Source organism: Drosophila bipectinata, chromosome 2L (assembly GCF_030179905.1).
Source record: "Drosophila bipectinata strain 14024-0381.07 chromosome 2L, DbipHiC1v2, whole genome shotgun sequence".
In the NCBI taxonomy this organism is placed as follows: Eukaryota; Metazoa; Arthropoda; class Insecta; order Diptera; family Drosophilidae; genus Drosophila; species Drosophila bipectinata.
In genome coordinates, this window is record NC_091736.1 from 10727285 (window position 1) to 10755115 (window position 27831).

The 27831-nt window shown below is 42.3% G+C and overlaps 1 protein-coding gene across 2 annotated transcripts; it reads left to right on the forward strand.

Annotated features, from left to right (window-relative positions):
• Positions 1–296: 296 nt before the first annotated feature.
• On the forward strand, positions 297–26553 carry Wnt4 (Wnt oncogene analog 4). Of its 2 annotated transcripts, none has more exons than XM_017243713.3 (4): positions 297–2174; positions 24783–25281; positions 25342–25569; positions 25633–26553. In XM_017243713.3, exons 1-4 carry the CDS (start codon positions 1495–1497, stop codon positions 25873–25875), a joined length of 1650 nt encoding a protein of 549 aa, XP_017099202.3. In that variant the 5' UTR covers positions 297–1494; the 3' UTR covers positions 25876–26553. The 2 variants fall into 2 exon arrangements, with proteins under 2 accessions (XP_017099202.3, XP_070133972.1); XM_070277871.1 differs by lacking the exon at positions 297–2174 and adding an exon at positions 24294–24528.
• The last annotated feature ends 1278 nt before the right edge of the window (positions 26554–27831 follow it).

The window sequence follows — 27831 nt, forward strand, 5'->3', positions numbered from 1 at the left end:
GAAGTGTTGTCTATATATTGTGACGGCGATCAATTGGCGACACATTGCGGGCATGTCGCACATGCATCATGTTGCAAGTTAGTCAATGGCTGGGGCTGCGCACGCACAACAATCCTGCAGCATGTTTAAGCCAACCACGACCGCGTTTGCCTATCAGAACGATAGGCCCCCAAAGAAAAGGAAACCAGCCAGCCAGCACCAGCAGCAGCAGCAACAGCAACATCAACACGAGCAACATAAGCAGCAGCAGCAGCAGCAACACCATCCATCGGCAACAGCAACACGAAGTCGAACGTCGATGATTCAGTCGAATGCCGAACGACCTGACGGACACACGTGTGGCGCGGTGGTTGAAAAAAATATATCCAAGAATTATACAAAAGAACTGAATGAGTATCGAAATCCCAAAACCGAAACCAAAATTAAAATTTCGTTTTTTTGGAAAAATAAACAGCCAGTCGGAAGCAAAAGGCAGGCAGGCGGCAGCAGCAACTCCCCCAAATAATTAGAGTTGAGAAAGTGTGAAAAACTGTACGCAGCCGGCAAATACTAGGTAATACTTCGGAGTGCGGCGTGTCTGTGCAGTGTGATACCTTTTCGTGATCTATATAACTTGGAGCAACGTATGGCAAGTGGCCGGCCGGCCGGCCCACAAAGAGAATATATACCTAAATGCTTGGCGGCGCCGTTTCATCTGCATCGGGCGAACCCTTAAAACATTAAGCTGCCCCGATGGATGGATCGGCGGTATAAAGAAACACCGTCGCCAGTGTTTCGCTGGCCACAGCAACTACGTCGACAAACCAAATCGAAATCGAAAACGAAAACGAAACCCGTTTCGTTGCATTTTGATACGGAGAGACGGATCGTCGGTGGGGATACTCTCGGATCCGATCGGATCGCCTTTTGATCTACAGACAACAACAGATCCCGCTGCTGTTGGCTTTCCAAGGAAACCCAAAGGAAAATATCTGAAAAACGCACATCGCAGCTTAAAAAAATAAATCATTGTTTGGAATAACAAAGCCAGAAGCCAGAAACGTTTGAAGTGCCAAAGTGAAACAAAAAAAAATTGATTTGAAAATTAAACCAGTCCACTAATCAGAAAAAATAACAAAAATGTAGTAGTCGGACAAAAAAAAACCCAAAAATAACAAGTGGAAATCAAACGAAAAGTATTATAAAGTCCAAAATAAATACATAATCTCACAACACGGAATTTTCAACAAGTTTTATACACGGCAACATAAAATTTTCTATTAACCGAAAACGAAAGAATATATAAATCGCATAATTAACTTTAAATTAATCCATATTGTACGAAGTAGAACCGTAGAATATAGTAATTTATTAACGAGTACTTACCAGCAAACATCCACAATATATCACGCCAAAAAGTAGACTATAGAAACAGCATTTAGCAAAATCAACAACAATTCACCAGAATAACCGCTTCAACAATTAATCCACACAACCTACAACAATCGAAACAAAATGCCATCATCGACGGGAGTATTGGTATTGCTGATCCTGTGCCACCTGAGCCAGGGCCAGGTGCGAAACGAGGATCAGCTAATGATGGTGGGCCAGAATGGCGATCTGGACAGCAGCAATCCCTCCATTCCACACCACCAACAGCCGCCACATCAACAGCAGCACCACCAGCAACAGCAGCAGCAACATCATCAGCAACACCAACAGCAACACCAGAGCAATCACAACCTGAACAGCACCTTGCTGAACACCTTGATGGGTGGCGGCAGTGCTGGTATTTCCGCTGGCCAGGCGAACGGCTCACCCGGAGGAGGAGGCGGCGGCGGTGCCATGATCAACCAACTAAGCGGCAGTAGCAGCACCTCGAGCTCCCCCTCGGCTATGGGAGTGCCCGGAGGATCTGGCCTAATGCCTCCTTGGCACTCTGGCATGGGAATCGGAGGAGTTCCTGGAAACGGAATGGCCATTCCAACGTCCCACAACCATGGATCGAATATGGGCCACGGACATGCCCTGGCCGGACTGGCAAACCTGGGAATAATAGTTCCTGGAACCAAGGTACTACCCGGCAATATGGGTTACGGCGGAGTCGGAGTTGGCGGAATGGGAATGGGCATGGGAGTCGGAGTTGGAGTCGGAGCAAACTCTAATAACATGGATATGCAACAAGGCCTGTACAAGTGAGTCAATCTACTATGTAGCTATAGCTTTCCGCATCTGCCGCTGAAAGCATCTTAATTGAACTGAAATCTTATCAATTGATGAAGATCTTTCAGTCAGCCATCAAATTGTTTTGTCCTATGAGGAAATTTCTGCAGTCAGCGGTATAAGTTTGAGTTGCTCAGTTAAGTTTTTATGGCCCTTTTTGTGGGACCCCAGCAATCAACGTTTACAATTATTATATGTGGTCGCAATTATTAATACATGTTCGTGTTTAACCCGCCGCGTGAACTTTGATTCGCTTGAGAATCTGATTTCTTTAACAAACCGCACCGTCACCCTCGCTGAACTTTGATTACATAAATAAACGAGACCCTATGTAGGTAATTAGTTAAATTATGGAATAAATAGAGTACCCTCTATGGCTTTTAATTAAAAATTAATTACATATATCCAAAAATATGAATATTGAACCAGAGAAGTTTAAAGATTTTTAAACAAAACCCCCTCAGATAATTATCTGTCATCATATGGTCTTATAAACTGACTTCAGTTCATCGAACTGCTTTGATCATATTTCCGGTGATATTTTGATCTGATCAAGTTAGTTGCCACTCAAAATAAATAAATATAACTGGAAATGTGCAACAGTCGGCAGACAATCATCCATCCATCCTGCCACTTGGCTGCGGCACCCTTTTAGGTCTTTTGTCTTTGGGGGCTAATAATCAGCTTCAATGCAACATAAATCCAAGTCCTAAACAATGGCGAACGTCTGGCCAGAGTCTAAACAATAAAGTAAAATTATTTATATTTTTTTGTGTTGGTGTTGTTGTGCTACTCTTGAGCTTTATTCTGCGGCTGTCAGCCGAAAAAACATACCCGAAGCACGGGGGTGTTGCATTTGTGGGGGGTTGTCGGTTGTCAAAATGCTGCTAGCCTAGCCGCCTTTTTTATGATTATTAGCAGATGCGAACAGCATCAGGTTTACAGAATGGGGGGAAGGGTAGGAGGATGGGGCGACGGTGGCAGAGCGTAAATTTTACTTACACTTCACCATTAATTTGCCCACTGACAGGGGAGCACGGCCGAGCTGGTCGGAGGAGAGGTCGAGGGGCTTACTGGCCTGGCGGTGGGTCGTCTACCAGTTATTATTTGTCATTACAAAACCACCCAACAAAAGGGGCAAAACCCCATAACATCCTTGAAGCATGAGGGATGAGATGGTACACTGAAAAAGTAGCATTTGTATTCAGAAATCTAGAAACAACAAAGTGGCTATTTGCCTATTAACTTTCAATGAGAAACTAAAAAATATTATTTTTTGTATTATTCTCTAGTATCTATATTAATATCTTATATTATAATAATTACCTATAATTTCTATCATTTTTTTCTTTCCACATTTGATACCTTCTTTGGCTTGCCAATTTTTTTTTATTCCACAAAACATTGATGGGAGAAAGGCTCCACTTGAAGCACTTGCCGGGGTAGAAAGTGTTTCACTTATTTTCCCCTGTTACATATATATATTTTTTATTATTTCCTTTGCTAGGCACATGCATTGACCCAACCAACCGGCCAGACGACAGAAATCGATAGACAATGGGGATCCCATCCAGTTCCAAATGGTTCCGGGACTGGGACCACACGGGACCCAGCTGAATATTCAGTCGGTGTCCATTTAGACGCGCTGCTTGATTACAATTAATCGGCTTATTTAAGCAAGACATCGTTTTGTTCTTCTGCCATTAGACAACATGTGAGTGTGGGTACCTCTACTCAGCCCTCTTTATTTGCAGCAGGTGCCATTACCCATTACCTGTTCCAGTACAAGTACCATCACCAATGGCAGTACAAAGTGCGAGTTTATTGATTCGAAATGTCAGCACGAATCGCAAAAGTCAATCGCAAAAGTGCAACACTCACATGAGTTGCACAAGACCTACAAATTTATTTGCAAGGGTTTGGATTTTCCAAGGCAAACGAAGTTGGCAGATAGCACTTGGGTCTCTAATGAATTTGATTTGCGAAATTACATAAAAGATAAATAGAGGAATTTTCCCATACAACCCAATTAGGGTTTCTTTTGAATAATAATCGACTCATAAGACTATTTTCTTTTTCTTATCAAATCCGATTGAATTATTACTCTCACTACCTGCATTAAATCCCTTTTTCAAACATCCCATTTCCATTTATAACCCCTTGACAAGACTTCTAAACTCAGAAAACTCAATTTGCGTTATCCATTTGAAAATCGAAATGTAAACGATTCGAAAAGCAGCGACTATGTGACGCCTGTTTACACAATCAATATGCAGAAAATGCTGATTAGGGGATGTAATGAAAATTTAATAATTGCTGTCAGAGGGCACACACTCGATGATGATGAAGTTCCCTCTGGTGTGCTGTGAGTTAGTTGCCTTGCTGCCGGATTCCTGGATTACCCTTGTAGTCAAAAATAAAAGGCTGGCGCAATTAATCTCCCATGTCCGGGGTTGATCTGAATGGCGCTGAACGAAATCCAAGAACCTGAAATCCCAGAGTCCACGAGCAAATAGAAACAAGAACCGAGCCGAACCGAAACTTATGGAAAGGAATGGGCGGGCTGGCCATGGGGTTGGTTTCAATTTCAGAATTTTGAAAAGACCCAGAAGCAAATGGCAAATAATGTAATAATGTTTGACAGTCTCCTCGGTCGTCTCGATTCTCTGTCGTCGCTGTCGGTTGTCGGTTGCCGGTTGTTGTTTTGTTAACAGACATTTATGACATTATACGGCGCAAAATTATGTTGTTACAACCCCACAGGATCTGATTTGGAATCTCTGTGTCCCAGACGACTGTCTTTGTCCCTCTGTGATTTCATTTTTGCCTTTACAAGCGGCAAAAATCTGTTTAATTGTGCGTAAGACAAAGTCCCAACCCCTTTTCGGCAAGTCCCAAAGTTAAATATTTGTCAAAGAGTAATTAAAACTTACTTACCGTTTCCTTGGCTGCCTCAGATCCTCAGGCTTTCATGTCCATGTCCTTTGCTTCATTGGGCGGGACACAACTTCAACTTCAACTCCAAAAGCAGTCATGTTAACTATGAGTGCAAGTTTCCATTGTTGTGGATAGAAACTTTCCGACTATATCATCGGCAAAGAAAAGGAGTTGTAAGTGGATGGTCGTGTAACCCGGGCGGAAACATAAAAATGTTAATTTCCAACTCACCAGAAGAAAAGCCTTTTGTGTTGTGTTGCCTCAGCTACCGCAAATTATGGTCAAGTCCTGGGGAAAGCAAAGGCCCTTCTTGCCTTTCCAACGATAACGATTATGTGCAAAGTTTTGTTTTTTATTCTCTCGCCGCAAAATTAAAAATATCCAGAGGAAATCCTTGCGATGACTGCAGTTGGCAGTTGGCATCATTGCCACCATGTGGCACCGACCGAAATTTATTTGTCTCAATAGGACGACAATAATAATGTAGCAGGGTCTTAAGGTTGAGGTACAACAGCTGCTCAACAGGACTACTAGGACATCTTATTAAGTTTCAGCCATCACGGTATTAACTTTGTGCTTATATCTTGCCCATTTAAAAAGAATATCTTTCATTACTGATCTTTGCTAGATATCTCTTAATAAAATCTTCCATTCAGCAGATATAATATTTCACAGGCAAACATTTTTATTTGGAAAATTTCCACTGGCCACTGGGTTAATATTTTCTTCGAAACAATGGCAACTTCAACACATCTATTAGGCATCCATTGGCCAAGAATTTTTCAATAATTACTTTAATAAATTCATTCTCTCAACGATTGTGGAATATTCCGAGATGTTTGGCGAAAGAGAATGCTATTTAGGGGATTTTGTATCTCAAATCAGCATATTTCTGGCCAGATTTTCTCTAGTGATTTTATGGCCAACAATTTGCCTGTCGTCTTTTGCCATTTGAACTTTTTAATTTTGTCGTTGTTGATGGCTGCATTTTATGAGGCCGTTGTCTCTCAACTTGCCCGGTTTCCCTGGATCTTTTTTTTTCATTCCGGCAACTCCTGATGGTATTTCCGTTGCTGTGGTTTTTGTCTCTTAATGATAAACTGGGGTTCACTTTTCGTCTTCGTTTATATTTTTTATATATAAGTTTTCCCCCATTTTGGATAAATTCCTTTATTCCGAATGTCCTTTTGTTGAAATGAAAAGCCGGGCAAAGGGAAAAGCTAAAGCTGCGCCATAAAAGTTTAAACAAAAAGCAGCTGTGCCAGACGAGAAGGCACACAAAAGGAGAGATCAGAGTCATAAATTGGCCATGATGATGGAACCCAATAAAAGTGCCAGACCCGAAGATGCCAGAAGATGGTTCAGTTTGGTCCGCTGTTGTTGTTAATGATGAACAACTCGAAAACACAAACTGCATTCGTTGAGGGTTGTTGCAGGCGGCAGGCGGAAGACAACAATAGTTGAATGGTTATGGTTTCTTTCGGTTTTCGGTTTTTGAGTTTTCGGCTTTTCAGATACGCAACGATGCGTTCCCATGACATAAAAATGCATTTCATGTAATCAACGAAAAGTGCGTAAAGAAAATCACCCAAATGACTTAAACAAATCAGTCGAATACCCAAATGCAATTCAAGCGTGAAGCCTTAAATCAAACAACAAAACACCATTTTAAAGGTGTAAAAAGTAAGACAAACTTTGAAGAGCAGATGCAGATACTGTTGGTATAGATTCAAAGATACACTAAGGGAAATCTTCCGCTTCAAGAAGGTCTGAGAAGGCTAAAAAACCTCTGCAAGGTCTATGATAGGACTTTAGATAAATAGCCCTGGAAAGCCTTAGTTAAATGGTGTTTTTATACCCTTGCAGAGGGTATTATAATTTTGGTCAAAAGTGTGCAACGCAGTGAAGGAGACATCTCCGACCCTATAAAGTATATATATTCTTGATCAGGATCACCTCCTGAGTTGATATGAGCATGTCCGTCTGTCCGTCTGTCCGTCTGTCCGTCTGTCTGTCCGTCTGTCTGTTTCTACGCGAACTAGTCTCTCAGTTTTAAAGCTATCGTCTTGAAACTTTGCACACACCCTTCTTTCCTTTGCACGCAGTATATAAGTCGGAACGGCCCGGATCGGCCGACTATATCCTATAGCTGCCATATAACTGATTGATCGGAAATGGTATAACTTTGGTGTTTTTAGAGTTAGAGAGTTCAAATTTGACATGTGAGCTATATTTGGCAAAACATTACGTCATGCCAAATTTCATAAGGATCGGCCGACTATATCCTATAGCTGCCATATAACTGAACGATCGGAAATGACCCAACTTTCGTGTTTTTGAAGATAGAAAGCTGGAACTTAGTACAGATTTAATTCTTGGTCAGATTTAATTCTTGATCCAACCTACCAAATTTCATTAGGATCGGCCGACTATATCCCATAGCTGCCATATAACTGAACGATCGGAAATGGTATTTGGTAGAAATATCAACTTTCGTATTTTTGAAGATAGAAGTTTGGGACTTTTTTTAGATTTTGTATTGTAATAAATTGGATTATATATTCCTATTCCCATAAGGATCGGCCAACTATATCCGATGTTTGCGATATATATCCGGTTTTAACTGCAAGGGTATATAAACTTCGGCTCCGCCCGAAGTTAGCTTTCCTTTCTTGTTAAGAAGGCTTTTATTTTAAAAATATTTTCTCCAAGTGCATTTACAAATACTGTTTTTAATGCCAGCCAAGTGCAAGATGCGGTTGATTCTGCGCTCCGATGCCTTGCTTTTATTCCATTTCTGGGAGTTTGCCGTGTTTTTGGTCGTGTGTCTAAAAGCGTGATGGCTTTTCGAGTTGCCTTTGATCTCATCTGGCTGTTCCTTAGTCAGATTCTTAGTCTCTTTCCCACTTCAGCTGTTCCCGATTCTGAATCTGTCTCTGGACCAAAGTTCTGTCCGTTACCCCTCCAGTCTATGCCCCAATGTGGCAGCGCATTGAGGAAGTTGCATCAAAGACAAACAACAACGAATTTCCACACAGGGCCAGCACAGCACCAGCTTCATCTGAAGATACAGATACCAACATGCACACCTACAGATACGGATACAAAACTCCCTCTGCTGAGACCTTGAAGTTTTGTGGACCTTGAGGCACGCACCGCACATCAAAGCATTCTGGTAGGGGGCAGGGAGAGATCAAAGGGGGCACCTAAGCGTTTTGCCACACGCAGTTTTGCAGACCCCCAATTGCAGTCTGAAGCTGGAAAAAAAAACCCACATTTTACACACACATCCTGCTTAAACGGTTTAACCCAGAAAAGCGTTGACGTTTCTGTGTTTACTTAACCCTTTGCTCAGGTTATGATTACTTTGGCAAGCGATTTGAAAGTGCTGTGGGCACTTTGGTTTCCGTAGGAAAATATTTATCAAAGAAATAGTTGGAGCTATGGGCTATAATTGGTTAGGCAATTCAACAAAATTTCTACAATTAATAGAGGGTTTCGGAATTTGTTTTATTTAGTTTTTATTATGAAATTGTTATGTACTTCAAAGAAACTATTATAGTTTTCAAATTAGTTTGGTTTTTAAAGATGTAGTACAAAGTTCTCTAAAGTATATATATCATATTATATTTCATTAAAATATTTATTTAATTTATTGCAAATATCCTTATAATATAGTAAGAGTACATCAAATATCCACTTCCCTAAAACTACAATAACCCTCTGGATAAAAATGTTGCTGCAACATGTTGCCCGTTGTTTGGTACCCGTTGCCCATTACTCCGTGTGGCATCCTATGCACTTTTCCCGGCTTTCTGGCTTCTACGGCATGGGAAGAGTAGTACAAGAAGACAAGAAAAGCCGCCAGGTCTGGGCCAGGGCTTTGATGTTGCGCCCGCTGCGGTTGCTGTTGACATAATTGGAGTTTTGGATGGTTGGTTCCTGGACGGGATTGGTGGGGACTGTTGTTGCTGGATATAGAGGTACGTTCGGTTCCTGGGCCTGGATTGCCGGGATGGTTTCGGTTCGGTCTGGATGGGATGTTGGCACTCACTTTGCGGTACTTTAAGAGGCCCGGCACATAATTTGCGCAAATTAGCGACAAGAGTCATGGCATGCCGTCAAACATCGTTGGCGGGGTCTTTAAACCTAATTGATGCTCAGGCTGTGGCCTAATGGTCTGAGAGTCGTCTTCCCGGGTTTATATTTGCTTTCATCTTGCCCTGTCTCTAAATCTCATTCGAATGGGTGCTCCAAAGGTGTGACTAAAACTGCACTTGGCTGCACTTGTTGTCGAGTGTCTGGAGAGTGTAGTAGGTGTTAATAATGTGACTTTATTTTAAAACGACTCTAGCACATTGCAGCGATCGATATAAATTGAAAATTTGACCCTGAAGACGCGTCTTATTGGCGGCAACTTGAAAACCAAAAGATCTGAGGCAATCAGACACCCAAAACAGTTATGGAAATGAGGAGTTTCTGGGAAATACAGGAGCGGTTGTAAAGAAGCCGACAACAATCAAGGCTACCCCCAAAAAAATAAAACATGTTTGGTATTTTAATTCAATTTGTGGAAGCAGCGAAGGGTACAATGAAATCAACATTTTTGTGGAAAATATGATGACAAAGTTTATAGAATCCACTCTCTGATTTATCGAAAAACCTGATAGTGCCTTAAATCTATCAATCCCCAGCTCTTTGGCAACCCACTCATGCCACAAGAACTTTTCTATTAGCTGGTATCACTTTACCCCTTCCACAAATCATTAAACCACACCACCCACTTGACATCTCGAGTTTTTGAGATCGTTTCTGGGAACATAAATATCCACTTGACAAAGCGTTCGGCGATCTCTTAGACATAAACTAAAAGTGCACTGGAAAAATTTTAATAATTTAACAAATTTATTAAATAGTATAATGATTAGATTGTGTCTTGATCTTTAAGGGAACTAATATTATATAGTTTTTAATATTTTTATAATTTTTCCATTAAAATTTCTTCACTGTGCACCTCCCTCTTTCACTTTGCACAGGCGAAATTCAAGAGCAAAATAGCGTGGCATGAAAAGAAATGATGGACCTTGAATGTCAGTCCCCGGAAAGCAGGAAAAACTGGGGGGGAAAATGCCACAAGATCGAGAGGAAAAACTCTGCCGAGCAATGGTGATTGACAAATGCAGTTCGAGGGGCGGGGGAAAAAAACAGAGCCAGTTGAGCGATCGGGGCGTTGATGGATGGACAGGAATACAGACGGGTCGTTTACCGTAAAAGTCTGTGCCCCGCCCCCTGACCGCCTCAGAACCAGCCTACATCCCCTTGCCCCTTTCGACTCTATTTAGAGGCGAATCACGCCCCAAATTAAATGAAATTAACACGCGTTTAATGTCAAACTGGGGGAAGACTCACCTGCCTGCCACACTGGTGGCACCCACGAGTTTCCCTCTGCCTGCCACGCTTTTCCCCCCTGCCAATTGTTTACTTAATGACGTTCATGTGTCTCCTGTGACACTGTGTGTGTGTGTCATTTGTCGGCTTTTCAGACTTTTCCGCTTCTCTGGCTTTCTGCGCTTTCTGCAGCGAGTGCGGCGCTGTCATAAAACAATTTGATTAAAGCGATTTCGCCGCCAACGCCACCGCCACCATCGAGGTTTCAATGAATCCAACAAAAAATTGGCTGGGGTTGAAAGAAAAGAGTTCCCGAGCTATAGGAGCTCCAACAGCTGGAGGAGACGAGTGGAGCTGGGAACTCCACTTTGTGCTCCTCTCTCTGTGTTTTCCAATTAAAACGCAGTCCGGTCCTGTGCCGCCGTAGCCGCCGTAGCCGCCGCCGCCGCAGGCGATGTGCTAACATTTATTTTCGGAAATCGAAAAAAATTCAAAAGGGGGCACCACCAAATCCACAGCTTCATGGCTCCAGCTCTCGGGGCCACAAGTCGGAGCTGGGCCAGGAGTTGAAAAAAATAAAAAGATCATTGAAAGCGAGAGTGAGCTGTGGGAAAAATCAAATTAATCAACGACTTTTTTAATGCCCTTATTTTTGTTGGTGTTTTTTAGAGGAAGATAATATAAATATATTAGATTCTATTATCCTTAAAAATCATTCAAGGAAATTCAATAAGAATAAAAATATTCCTTAATAAATAAATCTCTTTTTTTAATAATTCTCTTTAATTCTCTAAACCTCCTAAAAAAAAGTAAAAGTGCCAAACGGCGGCGGCACAAATTCTTTGTAATTAGTATTAAAATGTTTTCCGCTACATTTTCACTTGATTCCTTCCCTGCTGCCAGCCGCCAGTTGCTCGTTCCCTGGCCCTGGCCAAGAGGGATATTCAACAGGCAGATGCAGTCAAGCAGCCAAGCACCCAGCCAGTTAGTCAGTCAGTCATTCAGTCAGTTAGTCAATTTGTCTATGTGGCCCGAGGGCGTTTTACTTTACCATATATCTATCCCCCTGTCTCAGGCCCCCGTGTGCCTCCTTGCCGTTTCCCTTCGCATATCCCTATACTGCCCCGGTGCTGCTTTTTCTCGCATGATTGAAGGCAACATGTGTTTCGGAAATTATGCAAAATTGCCTTTCTGGCCAGCAGCAGCAAAAGCGGCAGCAGCATGCAGATATATGGCAGATGCCAATGGATGTGACTGCCCCTTCTCGGGGCATTCCCTGACCTCCCCTCCCTCTTGTGTCAGCCTCTCCGTGGCATTCATCGGTTTGTCAAACTCTTTTTTGCAGCAAGTGCACTTGTATCGCGAATTTCGCTGCTCATTATCATGGCGCACAGTTCATTTCGAAAACAATTAATAATGCTTAAGCGCATCTTGGCGTTGACAGGCGACAGGCCGAATATGCCAAGCGAGTCAGAGAACCAGTGTGGTCATAGCCATAGTTTTTTTTTCAAACCAAAAAAAAAGAGTATTATGTTTAGAAAAAGAATACAAAGACTTTTAAGGGAAAAACTTGAAAATAATTCATTCGAAAATAGAACATGTTTGATGTTTGTTTAAAAGGCTTTTTAACAGATAATTTTCTTTAAGAAAATATTATAGAATTTTAATAAGAAATCCCCCTATTTCTTTCTGTGCACATTTCCATTGGAATTTTCGGCCTTGTTTGGTCATTTATTTAGCTTAGAATATTTTGCTTCTCAAATGCCAAGTGGCCAAGAAACAAGAAGCGGAAGTGTGGCCAAAACCAATTTGAAATGCATCGAAATATGTTCTGACAGATAGCTGGGGAAAATATTTTCCTAACAGTATTTTTAGAAAATCTTTCACTTTGTTACACGAGTGCGACGTTCACGACTTTCGTTAGAGGCTCTCACTGACTGGTTGGTGGGTCCATTCTCCTCTCATTATAATGTTTTCAAATGCATTTGGCTTAGCCATTTGTTTAGGCCATTAATTTTTTTTTGGGCCTTGTTTTCTCACAGCCATATTCATTAGGCGGAATGATAGATTTCAAATTCAAATTGAAACTTTTCGAAGTAAACTGAACTTTTCTTGGCAATTAATTGGCCAATAATCGGATTTGTAAACTTTACAGAAGCACACAGGCAGAAGCTGTACCAGAAGGTAGGAGATCCATGCAGATGGTAGTCCATCTACTGGAGCATCTTCTGGATGAACTTGTTTTATCACCTCATAACAACAGCAATGCGAACAACTGAACTCAACTGATTGAATGCCTTCGTGGCAGCATTTGATTTGTTTAGAGAATAAAGCACAGACCTTTCGCGCTTCTATCTGTATCTGTACTTGTACTTGTATCTGTATCTGTATCTGTATCTGAATCTGAATCTCCGCTGGTATCTATGCATGGATTTAGCCCCGTAGGCTGTTGTGGCATCTACTTTTTTTTGTATATATGGCGCCAACTTGGCCTCGTTTGTGGGGCGGGATTTTTGCTTAATTAGCACTCAATGAATACAACTTGGAGAGCTCGAAAAGAGTTGAGGAATGTGCGCGTTGGTACTTCAATCTCTCACACTGAATTCATGTGTATATATAGTATATATAGCACATATATAGTCATAATATGGACTCCACTTGGCCATTTTGCCAGCGAGGGTTGCTTGTAAAAATCTTATGAGCTTTACGTGACCGTCCATTAATACATCATTGCGGGAATGTTAGCCACGCTTTCACCCCTGCAAACCTTTTCCGAAACCAAAAAAAAAAAAGCCAAGGAAATGAGCTGATGATGGCGTGGAAAGTGAAGCCGAGTTTTCCTCGTTTTTCCCCTAAATTTTCTCTGGCTGTTTGTGTGCGGTGGGCCGGCTGCTCGGGGTGTGATATCAGGATCGGTTTTTTCGTCATGGTCATAAAAACGCATTTTATGCGAAACGCATTTGAGTGGATCCCAGATCCCATAGCGACGAACCAAACGGAGTCTGGAGCCAGGACAGTTGTCGGTCTCAGCTTGAGTCAGAAATTCTGGGTGTGGGTTTTCCTTTCCGCTCTTATCGGTTTATTCCCGTACGTTTCTCTTTTATGGGAAAGTAAATAAAATGTAAGCTAAGAGCTCCCTCGCAAACTTTTAATGTTGATTGCGTTTCGCGTTGATGTTTAATTTTTATGCGAGTCTTTTATTCAAAGCTCTTGCTTCATCTCCTTTTTTTTTTGGTTAGACACTTAAAGAAAAGAGGTGGCTTTAGATGCCATTTACTTTAACACTAGACACTCTAAACCAGAAAGAAATCTATTCTCAATATCTAGTATTTTTCCCAGTGCATTTAAGCCAATGGTAGTCACAAAAATTAATCATTAATAGCTAAGCTTAAGCTTTGTTACCCTGCTGGTGGCTTTTCGTTGCCTTGACGAACATCATCAGCCATTTAAGTTGAAAAGAAAATTGCCAAGAAAATTAATTTAAATCTATTCGCTGGCAATTTTTATGGGAAAAGTTGAGCGGGAAAGCCGAGACTGAAAATTCCAGCAATTAATTTTAATTGCCCCACAGCGCAGCGATAATGTTATGACATTTCCATAAATAAGTATCAGTTTAGATGGAATTCAAAGTTCATTTGTGGAATTTCTGGAAGCGATCCCTATCGTAAATTGGTCCCCAAAATCTCTATATTTGGGGGACGATACTAAATACTATACTTTACCAAATTACCTGATAAATTTTACTGAAGAGGAGGAAACTAACAAATGCTTTAGAGACTGGCTGGGAGAAGAAAAATTAAAAAGAAATGCAGACAAATTGCTGGAATGCCGTTCAAGCATAAACGGGAAAATGCCAGCAGCCACAATATGAACAACAACAATACCATCTAATATTAGCTGAAAAATAGTTTGGCAATGTATTCAATGAAAGGGCTGCCAGCAATGCATGTTGCTGCTTCTGCTGCTGCTGCAACAACAAGCGGAAGCAGCAATTCCAGGCAGCAACTTCAACATCGAGTGCAACAAGGTGGGGTTTTCTTTTCTATTTTTTTTTTTTGATTTGGGCGTTAATGAAGCTGATTCCAGACATTTGCCGCTTTCTTGACGGATGATAAATGTCAAATGGAATGGATGAGAGAGCATGTTGCATATGGGGTTTGAAAAGGGCTTGGTAACTGCAATCTTTTTGAAGAATTTTCTGCCAGAACTGGTGCCACTGGTCCAAAGCACACACACCTTAGATTGTGAGCTCAAATTGGCGTGTCAAACACCTGGTTTCTGTTTTAAACTGAAAACCCACAACCCTACCCAGAAACGTTATCAATAATCTTTGAGTTTCCCAGAAGACAAATGCTCTAGTTTTTGCAGCCAAAGTTAAAAGTTATTCTTAAAGCCCACACAAGTTGCAATTGTTAATTAAAATCAAAACTATTATGCAATTAGCCAATGCCCTCAATAAGCTATAAAGCCAATATTTTCAACTGAATAGGAAGCTAATCAGTTGCTGCTGCTAATGATGTTGCAACTGGCCTGCTGGACAAATTGCAACTGGCCATTACAATTGAATTTTTATGTTGCACAATGAAGCTGTCAAATGCAAGGGAGGAAGCTCAATAAAAGCCCGGGAGAAAGAACAGCCTGAACATTGCTGATGACACAAACAGCAGGCGGCTTGTGGCATGCGGCAGACGGCATTTGCAATATGCTACATGCTACATGAGGGGGCGTGGCCAAGGTAATGGCGTTAACTGCTTGGGCATAAAAATTGCAGTAACAACAGAAGCAGCAGCAGCAACAAAAGCAGCAAGCGGAAGCGTTCCAAGGTAGCAAACAGTATTCGGCATGGCACGGTAGCAACATGGGGGCAGGTTGCAAGGTGTGAAGTGTGGCCAGCGTACGTCTAAATCTATATCTATATATAAACCCCGCTAGCAGCCGATGTGGGTGTGTGTGTGTGCCCTAATGTGAGGGTTGCAAGCGAAATGTGTCGTAAAGATTTTTATTGCATTTTTATGGCGCGCGCACACAGCAGCAGCAGCATCAGCAACATTAGCTTCCGCTAGCAGCAGTAGCAGCAACATGGCATTTTTTTGGTCTGACTCCGGGCCCTGCTTAATGATAAACTTTAACGTTGCTTTTGCATTTTCCAATTCCGTTGTTTGCCACAGAAATCATTTTTGAGTAAATAAACCAGACCGGAGGCTGCAACCGCAGCAGCATCAGCAACAACATGGACCCAACAGAGGCTAAGTAAGCCGTAAAAATGCCTAGGAAAAAATTTAAATTAAGATCCAGTGAAGGAAAGGGCATTATTAGAACAGACAGAAAGTGGCCAAGCGACCCTCGCTTGCTGGGTGGGCGAATAAATTGATTGCTGCTGTTGCTGTTGATGTTGGTGCTGTTGGTGTTGCTGCTGCGACTGATGTTGCTACTGCGCAGTTTGTTTTTTGTTCTTAATCATTTGCCGCAACGTTTTATTAAAAATCCAAAAAAAAAGGTAGCTACGTCATTTTATTGTCTACTTACTGCTCCAAAGTCCAAAATCCCAAATTTTTATGAGCCAGGCCCATAAAAATGCCTTTTACCGTTCTTCGTTTTTTGTTTTTCAGTTTTTGGATATTTGTTTTTTAACTTTTCATTTTTTTTGGGGGTCTCGAGGGGCACATTTGTTGGTGTTGTTCCCAAAAACCAGGGGGGAGCGACGACATTGTTTACGGTTACAACTGTTTGTCGTTGGATGATGCCAAAATTGATGACCATAATCTTCGGGCCCAGGAGCCGGCAAAAGGATGCGCTTTTTATGATGAAGCGTTGCAACGACAAAACAACCACCACTAGCAGCGGCGAGCAACCACCCACTTGCGCCCCCCAACCCCGAGCTGCAACATTATTCATTGTAGGGGGGGTTTCACAAAGCAAAAGCAGGAACGGAAGCATATTTTATGTTTTAACGCTGCCGAAATTGGGCAGCCACACCAACACCATCTCATACATCAGCATTTAGCGACCCCTCATCCTGCCAACATTACAAAAAAAATAATAAAAACAGGAAAGCCCGGGGGAGTGCGATTCCTTTTCCCGGAGAGGCAAGCGTTTGTCTTGCGGTTTTTGCTTGCAATTTTTGCTGACAGCAATTGTTGCTGTTGCCGGTTGCTGGTTGGTGTTGCTGCCGCTTTTACCGCTGCAATTTGGCGGCTTAAGCGCGATATTTACAACGCAACTTGAAGTGTGAGTTTCGTGTGCCATAAAGCGAATGAAATAAATAAGCTGACAGGTGCAGGAAGCGCTTCGAGTCAGCGAAAGATTTTCGAAAATATCTTTTTGGGTTAAATGACAAAAGGAGCTGCGACACTGTTAAGCTCTTAAGCCAAACAAATGGGCACCAGATGAAATATTGAAGAAAAAAAGAGTTGTGGCAATTAATGAGACTAAGCCAGTACAGTAAAAAAATACAATGATGGACATTCAAGGAATGGAATTTTATTTTTATAAACTTCTAGACTTTGGTAGCTTTTAATAAATATTTAATATTTATTGAAAGTTCCCAGAAGCTGTATAATATTTTCTTTTTGTGTATAAAAAATATTTCTTAAAATTCCCCGATGCGTATCATCATCTAAATGATCTCTACTATTAACGATTATTTGTGCGCAGCAGATTTAGTATCTGGGAAAAGATCTGGTCTCACAGAAGACATCCAATCGTCCATAGAAAAGACTGCCTGCCTCATTGGCCCCATTCTGGCTAAGCAAACAAGCAAAGGAATCGGGGGAAGCTAAACCACAAAACCACAAAAAGCATTTGCCGGCAATCAATTAAAGCCATTCGAGCGAGTCGCGATTTGACTAAGTTCATCAATTTTTTTTTATTCCACAACCCCCTCCAAGTCACTCGTCTATCCGATTGGGTTTCAGTATTTGCACTTGCCTTTTTAATTGAACGCTTCGGGGCCTTGGTAAATTATGTGACAGCTACGCCAAAAGCAAACACAGTGGATCTGAAGCCAAAACAAAGAAACCGGCAAACAAACAAACAACAAGTTTGCTGCTCCAACTCGGCCATCTCGGCCAACGCCACCCAGAAATCGAGATATCCAGATATTCAGTTCAGAGGATTTGGTAGCCCAATGCAAGTCAAATGTTTTAAAAATAAGCAATGCATCCAGCAGCAGGCAGCTGCATTTATGTTTTAGCAATAAAATGCAAATGGTAAAAAGGTCCATAAAAAGTTCAAGTCGGGAAGAGAGCATTTCCAGCTTTCCGATATGCTTATGCTACTTTAAAAAAGATTTTATGTGTGTGCCTGCGTGTGTGTCGATTTCAGTTTTTATCCTCAACTGCACGGTGAGAAATAAATTGATGGATTTTATGATTTCTTATTTTTAGGACTATTAGCTATTAGGCTAGGACTCTATAGCAAGTCCCTGACTATTTTTTTCCTGTGCCATATTTTTGTGTATGTTTTTCGAACTGCTTTCAATCGCTAAGGCTAGAGCCAGCATCTGGCCTCATACTCCTGTTGCTGTTGCACATTTGCTATGCTGTTTGCTGTTTTCTGTTTTGGGGGCCAGCGGCAACATCATCGGTTGCACCAGCACCAGCAGAAGCAGCAGCAACTAAAAACAGTAAAGTCCATAAAATGCTTTTGCCGCAGCACAAAGGGATTTATATATGTGCCAGTCCAGCAGTGTGTAGTAGTACCTGTGTGTCTGAATATTTTACGTTTCTGAAAATTTGATGAATCTCCACAAATGCAGGAGGGGGGAAGAAGCACTCAAAGCAGCAGCAACAACAACATAAAATACAAATACAACACACAACTTCAGCGTCATCATCGCACGAGGAAAATATCCATCAACACTTTTGTTTTATGGCGCTCTCTCTCTCTTGTGCTTTCCCTCCCTGTCTCTTTCTTTTGGGCCAAGTGCCTCTCTTTCGCGCCCGCCCACATGTTTGCTGGCACACATCCGTCCGTCTATCCGTCTGTCTATCAATTTGTTGTTCTGGCCTAACCACCAACTCTTTACAGATTGTTTTGCCTTGTGGCCATTTTAATAGCGTTCGACTACTTTGTATCTGATAGATACAAATCCATCTATCTATCCATCCGTCTTGCTAGCTAGCCGGCTGGCCTAGCTGGCGGCTAAATATTTTCTCAAATTAAAGTGCACACCACTGAAGAGAAGACTTTTGCTGGCCTGGCTAATTGTTTTGGCCAAGTTGGCCCGTAATTGTCTTGCAGCATTTTGTCAAACGGCTTATAAGTCCCTCCTCCTGGCCTCCCGCTCGGCTTAGGGCCTGTAATTCCTCAATGTTTCCAATGGCTAAACCGACATACATATCATACATACAATATCATCATCCAAACATGAAAAGGGTGAACCTTAAGAGGAGGGAGGGAGTCGTGTGTGGGCTTTGCGTTAATGCGCTTTGCATTGCACTTGCCTCGCCGTTGTGGCAACATTGGATGTGATAACAATACAAAGCTTACATGGCGACTTACACGGGCTTTGGGGCTGTAATTGAAGACCCCGAGGGAGTTGGCTTTGTCATGACAAAACGGAATACACATTATACAAATAGAGATCTACAGATCGACATGTGTCAAGTTATAAAGCGATAGGCGATAGGAATTTATAAGAAAAATACTTTTTTAGATTCAACAGAAAGAGCTTCCCAATCACTAAAAAATAAAAGATAAACAAAATGCATCAGCTGATCTTGCAAAGTTGAAAAAATCTTATATTTACTTTTCGCTGACTGGCCTAGACCACCCAATTAAATCGCAATCCAAACTACTTTTTCATCAATCGACAAATGATATTTTAATCAAACCCAGAACTACGTCAAATATCGAAATAAAACAGCGGGAGATAAATAGATAAAAATTGGCCAGCCGAATCGGCCATCGAAACAGGGAATCATCCAAACAAACGCCACTAGTATAGCCGAGAGGCAAAGCAAACAACTTGTAAACATTTCAAACATTCAATTAATTAATTAATTGCGAAAATGTGGCAAATTAATTTCACATAAAAAGCGAGAGCAGCTTCCCAGGCCGGTCTGCCTGCTATAGGCAGATGATGCCGATTCGGGAAGCAATCTAGAACAAATCCAATGGGAATATTATTAACAGACTTTGTTGTTCAAGTGGCGAAAGCTGAGATAGAATTTCGGAGGGGAAACCAGAATTCATGAATTTTGAATTAAAAGCAGCCAAAGCAGATGAACCGGAGAAATTTTAGGAGCGGGCGCATAAAAAAAATCTTCAAATGAGGAAAAATCTTTGCCTCAAAGCGAAAACGGAGACGGAAATAGTCAGATAGTCGGGGATTCAGATTCAGATTCAGATGGCCAGATATGTATATATATGTATGCTGAGCTCGTTACTCATACGCCAATTTACGATGCACTTAAATTTTATGAGAATTTAAGATTTCCTGCAAATCAGCATACTAGGGGGGAGAGTGGGTGCCACAAAATGATAACCCAACCGAAGCTGGACAGGAAATGGCTGAGGTGAACTGTTGCTGCTGCTCCAGCATGCCGGCGCGCCGGCGGCTTCTTTTCCAAACGGGGCGGCAAAGACTTTCAAATAACTGGTAACTTTTAGAGCATAGAGAGGCAACCAATTCATGGGAAATTCTTTTCCTGATTCCTCGAAAGCCACACAAGTTGGAGATTGATAAGAAAAGCATACCATGATTTGTTGATATGTTGTTGCAATAAAGTCATATAAACTTCCACATTTAGGGAGTGTTGGTTGTGTATCTTTGGTTGTAAAAGTTGTAGGCTTTTATGTTTTGTAATTTCTGAAAGTTTTTGCCATAAAATATTTTCAGAATTTTGTTAGATTTATTAGTAGATAAAAATACATAGAAACTATAATTTTTTTTTTTTTTTTTTTTTGTAATAGCAGGGTAATGTTTATTTAAAACTGTCCATTAGGGACAACCATTAAATTTTATCACGTAAACTTCACGTATAGATATTTTTAAATATTAATATGGTAGAAAAAAAAATTAGAGTAGTAAGGGGAGGTCCAGCGGGTGTGTCCTTTTAAGTCTTCTGGGTTGCTCGCTGCTGTCCAGCAGGGAGCTGGCCAACCGGTTCGGGTGATTATGAAGCCTCTGCATGTAACGTGTGCTGCTTCTTTGTATCTCGTCCTTGACCCAAGGGAAATTGAGAACCTCGTGGATAGTGCGATTGTCATGATAGACGTGGGCCCCAGTGGCGATTCGAAGGACTCTATTTTCGAAAGCTTGCATAGTTCGGACATTCGTCTTGCTCGCAGTTCCCCAGAGCTGTATGCCGTACGTCCAGATAGGGCGTATTATTGCCTTGTAAATGAGGAGTTTAGTGGAAGTTCTCAGCTTCGATCTCCTACCCATAAGCCAGTTGAAGGATCGAAGTCTTTGAATAGCCTGTTTCCTCTTCTTAATCAGATGGGGCTTCCAGGTGAGCCTCCTGTCTAGGGTGAATCCCAGGTACCTGGGATTGTCTACCTGTGGGATTGGAGAGCCGTTAAGGTTAACTGGAGGGCAGTTGCCTTTGCAGAGAGAAAATGTGGAGGCAGTGGACTTCTCGTTATTGACGGCAATGTTCCATCGCTTTTGCCAGTCGCTGAGCAAGTCAAGCTGCAATTCCATCGTATCGGCTGCCCCCAATGCGCTATCGGCGGTGGTAAGGAAGGCGGTGTCGTCTGCATAGGTTGCTGCGAGCAGGTCAGGCCTCTGAAGAACAGGGAGGTCGGCCGTGTAAGCATTGTACATCAACGGGCCAAGAACGCTGCCTTGGGGTACACCAGCGTGAGCTTCTCTAATACCGGAGATGGCCTCGCCACATCTAACAGCAAATTTACGGTCTTCCAAGAACGACTTTAGGAACTGGAAGTATGGTCGGGGTAGGCCAGTCTTTAATTTATATAGAAGACCGGGATGCCAGACTCGGTCAAACGCCTGCTTCACGTCCAGCATGACGGCCATGCAGTACTTCTTGGTTTCAAACGCGTCCAGGATGCACTGCACTACCCGATGGCACTGCTCTGGCGTACCGTGTCGCCGCCTGAAGCCAAACTGGTGGTCAGGGATCAGTCCAGCCTCGTCAAATACTGGCAGTGCTCTGCTTAAAAACACTCGTTCAAGTATTTTGGAGAGCGTTGGTAACAAACTTATTGGTCGGTAGGACGAAAGGTTTGCTTCGGGTTTCCCGGGCTTAGGTATCATAGTTACCTGGGCACGTTTCCATGTGGACGGGAAGTACCCTATCTCCAAGCATCTATTATAGATCCTCGTAATTAGCTGAATGCTTGGAGGTGGTAACATTTTTAATGCAATTGCATTGATACCATCATCGCCCGGGGCCTTGTTGTTGCTCATGATGGTTATAAGCTCAGCTGTTTCCTCCTCAGTCACTGGTGGTATTGGATCGGCGTCCCTAGAAGGCTCGGCTAGCAGACGGGCAGTTTCAGCAGCATCCTCCGGTGAGCAGCGATCGAAAGGCGTAAAGACACCTTCGAGGTGTTCGGCGAAAGCGTTGGCCCTGTCCATCTCCGATCTGCACCAGCTGCCGTCGGTTCTTTGTACAGGTGGGATCCTTTTCAGCGGCTGTCTGATAGATTTGGTGACTCGCCATAAGTTATGTTGAGGGTCGCCTGGCTCAAGTTGTTCGACGAACCCGTCAAAGGCCTGCTTCCTTAGTCTTGCCAGAGTTTCTGTCAGACATTTGGTCGCTCTATTGAAGGCGGTTTTGTCCAAAGGATTCCTTGAGAGCATCCACACTCTTCGGAGTCGTCGCTTTTCAAGTTTGAGTTCTTCGACTTCTGGGCTCCAAAAATGGATGTCCCTGTCAGTGGCTCTTGGGCGGTTGGAGGGCCTTGGTGCTGCTTCAGAAGCTGCCGCCTGAATATGGGCTGTTAACTCTTCTACAACGGTGTCGATGTCAACCGGGGAGTCAAGTGTCGGGCTGGGGTCGGTAACGTTGTTCAGGTAGGATTGGTACTTGTCAACGTCTGTTGTCTTGTAGATCAGCTTTTTGCGGGCTGACCTGAGCAAGGCTGGGGTGAAAAGTGACACGGCAAAGGCGCTGTGGTCCGAGAAGAGGTCTTCTACTTCTCTCGCTTGAATTCCGGCAGAATCCAGTCCTCCGGAGATGGCGAAGTCTAGCACATCAGGGATTTTGTGGGGATCCGTAGGCCAGTATGTGGGTGCACCGGTTGCGTGACAGCTCAAGATTCGGGACTGAATCTGCCTGTATAGGGCCGAGCCCTTTGGGTTTGTAATCCTGGAGCCCCACCAGGGGTGTTTAGCATTAAAGTCCCCTCCGATTATGAACTTGGGGCCGAGGCAATCCAGTAGCAAGCCGAATTCCTGTTCGTGGATGTTGTGCCTGGGGGGGCAATATGCTGCGGCGATTGTTATGTCACCGTTGGTAGTGGAGATTTTAATTTGGGCACATTGTACCCAGTCTTCGCACATGGCTGGAAGTGCCTCATACTTGATGCAGCTGCGAATAAGGATGGCCGCGCCCCCGCGACCTCTACCGTTCGGGTGGTTAGCGGCAATGAGGTCGTATCCTCTAATAGTCAAGTATGATCTGTTGGTAAAATGCGTTTCTGATATGAGGAGAACGTCTGCTTGGAGGGTCTTGCAATATAGCTCGACCTCTGGCCTTCTTTTTACCAGGCCGTTAGCATTCCATATGGTTATATTTAATTGCGTATGCACAAGGATTTGCAAACGGTGGCCATCATTTGGGCTATTTGGCTCAAGACCTTCTCCATCATGCGCTCAAACATAGATTCCATCCTAGCCGTTAGGGCGTCCATTGGATTACTTGAAAGACTGGGATCGGGATTGGGGTTGGAGTCAAACTGTGGTGCTCCGTTTTTGACTGCGCTAGCATAGCTGATGTTAGGGTTAATTTTGCTGAATTGAGGTTGCTGGCGTCTTGGGGCAGCCTGCTTGGGGGCGAACGTGCTCTTTGCCTTTTTGTAGGCTGGACAGCCCTTGTAAGAGGCCGCATGTGATCCGTCGCAGTGGAGGCAGACTGCTGGTTCACTGGCAATTTTGGTGCATTCGGACGATGGGTGCCTATCTCCACACTTTACGCATCTGTACTCCAGATGGCAGTACCGTTTCGTGTGACCGAAGCCCTGGCAGCGATGGCATTGGGGCACATCGTCGAATTTTTTTGGTGGCTCAACCGTAACCACCGTGCTGCATAGCCGCTTGACTTGAAAGGCCTCCTTGTTGTTTTTGGCTGGCTCGAGGTTAATAAAGAAAATGTTTAGTGGCTTCTTTGTACCTTTTTGCATAGGATTGTGTATATCCCTGACTTTGTGTCCATGGCTGCTGAAACCCACCTTAATATCCTCCGGGTCGGTGGAGAAGTGGAGGCCTTTAACGACGATCCGATAAGCGCGCTCGTCTCGGGGCTGGAATGTGTGGTATCGATGGTTATTTTCGCTCAGGAACTTTTTCAGAGTTGAGTAAGTATCCTTATTTGGAGTCATGACCCGAATTGTGTTGTTAGTGCTTGCTTTGTAGGTCACTTCAACATCCCCGCCTAAGAGGTGGGAAATGTCTTTGGAAAGGCCCTTGATGCTGGATACGTCCGGGATAAAAATTGGGGGCGGTTTGATGATTTTCGCCGTTTTTACCGCAGGTTGCTTGGTTTTCTTATCATCTTTTTTCTTCATAACGTCAACCTCCATGTCGCTGACACGATCTTCATCGTCTAAGTCAGAAAGAATTGCATAATAATTTTTTTCAATATTAGCTTTAAGTGCAGCTCTGGCTGCTTCGCTGGTGGTAGGTTCGTCTTCCATAATGGGTTTTTTAGCAGACTTCCGCTTCATTTCTCCATGCTCGGAGTCGCTGGAATCGACATCTTGAAAATTAGAATAGGCTTTCTTTTTCGAAGGCGGCTTGATTTTGATGGAACTGGGAGGGTTTTGCCAGCCCATTAAGTTGGTTTTGCCCGAGAATGGCCGCAAGATTAAGTAAATAAGAGTGGTTTTATATTTTTTTTGGTGGTTGGAAAAAAAAAATTTTAATTTTTCTTTTTATTTTTTTAACAAACAATAAAACGATGCTTTCAGTTCAAAGCCTACCTCTCACAAAGCTTTCAATAAGTAATCAGAAACTATAATTGAGAGCTTCAAGTTTCCTATTAAAAATAAACTTCTAAATCATTTCAGATTTAAACTCAAGATATTGTTGTACCCTTTCTAATATTTATTTTTCTAATCCCTAGTGAACACTTCATCTCGGAGCACACAGTGATGGCAGTGTTTACCTCCCAGGGACAGGTGGGTGGACCCTGTCGGTACATGCCTGCCACCCGGCAGCAGAACCACCAGTGTCGAAAGGAAACAGGACTACCAGGAACCTTGAGCGAGGCACGTCGTCTGGCCACCACCCACTGCGAGGAGCAGTTCAGGTACGATCGCTGGAACTGTTCGATCGAGACCCGTGGCAAGAGGAACATCTTCAAGAAGCTCTACAAGGAGACGGCCTTCGTCCATGCCTTGACAGCAGCCGCCATGACCCACTCCATAGCCAGGGCCTGTGCCGAGGGTAGGATGACCAAGTGCAGTTGCGGGGCCAAGAAGCACAACCGGGAGGAGCAGGACTTTCAGTGGGGCGGATGCAATGATAATCTCAAGCATGGAAAGAGGGTAACGAGACGCTTTCTGGACTTGCGCGGCGGCGATGGAGACGAAGTCAGTGAGATATTGCGACATGACTCAGAGGTAAATAAAAATTTCAAACATATTATATAATTTAAATTAATATTTAAAATTTATTAAAAGGTTGGCATTGAGGCCGTCTCCTCGCTAATGATGGACAAGTGCAAGTGCCATGGCGTTTCCGGTTCCTGTTCGATGAAGACCTGCTGGAAGAAAATGGCCGACTTTAATGCTACGGCCACACTATTGAGACAGAAGTACAACCAGGCCATTCGCAAGGCTCCTAATTTAAGGACTATGCGTCAGGCTCCTTCGAGTCGCATGAGAAAGCCCAAACAGCGACGCAAGAAAGTTAGTTTATTTTATTTTAAATTTATAAACTATCGATTTTAATTGAAATTATTTAATTTTTAGCCACAACAGTCACAATATACGACGCTGTATTATTTGGAGACCTCGCCCTCCTACTGCTCGGTCACCAAGGATCGCCAGTGTCTGCATCCCGACAACTGTGGTACCCTGTGCTGTGGGCGTGGCTGGACCACGCAGGTGTTCAAGGAGGTGGAGAAGTGCCGCTGTCGATTCAACAACGGACGCTGTTGCCAATTAATCTGCGACTATTGTCAGCGGTTCGAGAATAAATACTTTTGTAAATAGACGGCCACACTACTCATCCATCTCTCTATCTCTGTCTCCGTCTGAACGCCCTGTCTCTCTCTATCTTTCTGATCTGACTCTGTCTGAAATTAAATGCCGTATCTTCTTGAAGGAAATGTAATTTGTAAAGTTTTTTCTACCATTATGCTTGTAATTTTTTTCCATTCCTAACTAAGAAACATGAAATATTATTGAAATGATAAGAAAAATGAACGAATTGATACGCAAACCGATAGAAAAACGCTCAGAATGCAAAGGCTAAGCTAAAGGCCAAACTCCCCCTCACACACATACATGCATACTCACCTGCATAAAACCACATACTCCCAGTCCCACACACACCCGCGAACAGACACCTAAAAGCGCATACATGCATCTATTTATACAATTACTATATAGTAAACATTAGCTACCGTCGCAAAAAAAAATCTCAAAAAAATCGCAAAACTTCATTTAGCAAAAAAAAGAAAATTTACAAAAAAAAATACACAACACACACACACAAACACAAGCAAAAACACAAACAAACACATGGAACAACAGAAAGCAGACGCTAACACAGCAACAACAAACGAAAAATAAAAAACAAAAACAATTTTAATAAGTATTTAAACATACAAAACAAACCAAAAAAAAATACAAAATTGAAACGAAATAAAAAGTTTCACATAAAAATAATATATTTGAGTTTTATTTATTTATTTCAAAAGTGGGAATCCCCAGTGTGTAAGCGGCTTACGTGCGTTTTTAGTCGCTAGCGATTTGCGTGCGAATCAGCTGAGACACAAACCTTTTACAAAATGTATAATAGATACATTTACCACAGAGGGCGCCACTGGGGAAAGAAAAGAAAGAAAATATAGAATTATAAAGCTAATAAACTTAATCACTTTAAAGTATGATTATAAAGTGTATTAAATATTTCTAAAAATTAATATTAATTAAATACATTTTTTTTATTTTAATTTAAATTTTTAAAATATGTACCTGGAAAGATAATAATGGTGAGAACTAAAGACAGAAAAAGACTTTTTGAAGATATATTACATTGAGGTTTTAAAATTAAATCCTTTAACAAACAACCTGTTTAAAAGTTATTGCTGTAAAGTCAGTGGATTAGTTAAATTCAATTATTTAAATTTCTCACTCGATAAACAAATTTCGTATGTAGCACATGCAGGTAGGCAGGCACATTTGAAAAATTAACGTACTACTGTCATAAATGTGATAAAAATGTGATCCATCTTCGCTGCTGGGCCAACACAACACCCAACCGATGAAAATATGGGCAAAGTCTTATCAACTTTCGGTCGGTTACATTGATGACCAATATCAGTGTCAGTGTCGCACCTGAGGCCGTTGAAACAGCTTCAAACCCGACCGAACTGAAGTCAACCAAAGAAAATCGGCACCGATTGCAAATGTTAGATAACAGGTTTTATCAATTTATAAATTAACCACTCACGATGTCCACGCGACAATGCTTAGCACGAGACAGTCTGAAATCCTCACAAAAACCCGTCAAGAAAAACGCCCTGTCTGAGCTGTGTTTCTGACAATATCTATATTTTGTAGGACATTAAGTTATTCTTAGTACAGTTCAACATCCTTAACAACCCTACCTAATATATAATCCCATGTTTTTGTAAAATACTAGAAAACCTATTCAATTTTAAAAAACAATTTTTATAAATTGTTACAAATTTGTTACCAAAATGTTGCATGTTGTATCCTATAGATTGATTTATGGAAGACCCACTGTTTTTTATTTATCGTGTTACTTTGTCGTCCTCAGGCATTTGAGCCATCTGTCATGTCCCATGTTCCTTGTGACCTCACCATGCCCCTAGAACCCACTGTGACATTGATACGCTTCTGTCAACATTATTTAGAGAACGTTGTTGCGTGCTGAGCCCACCAAAAAAAAATAAAACTGTTGCATGCTTCGCATAAAAA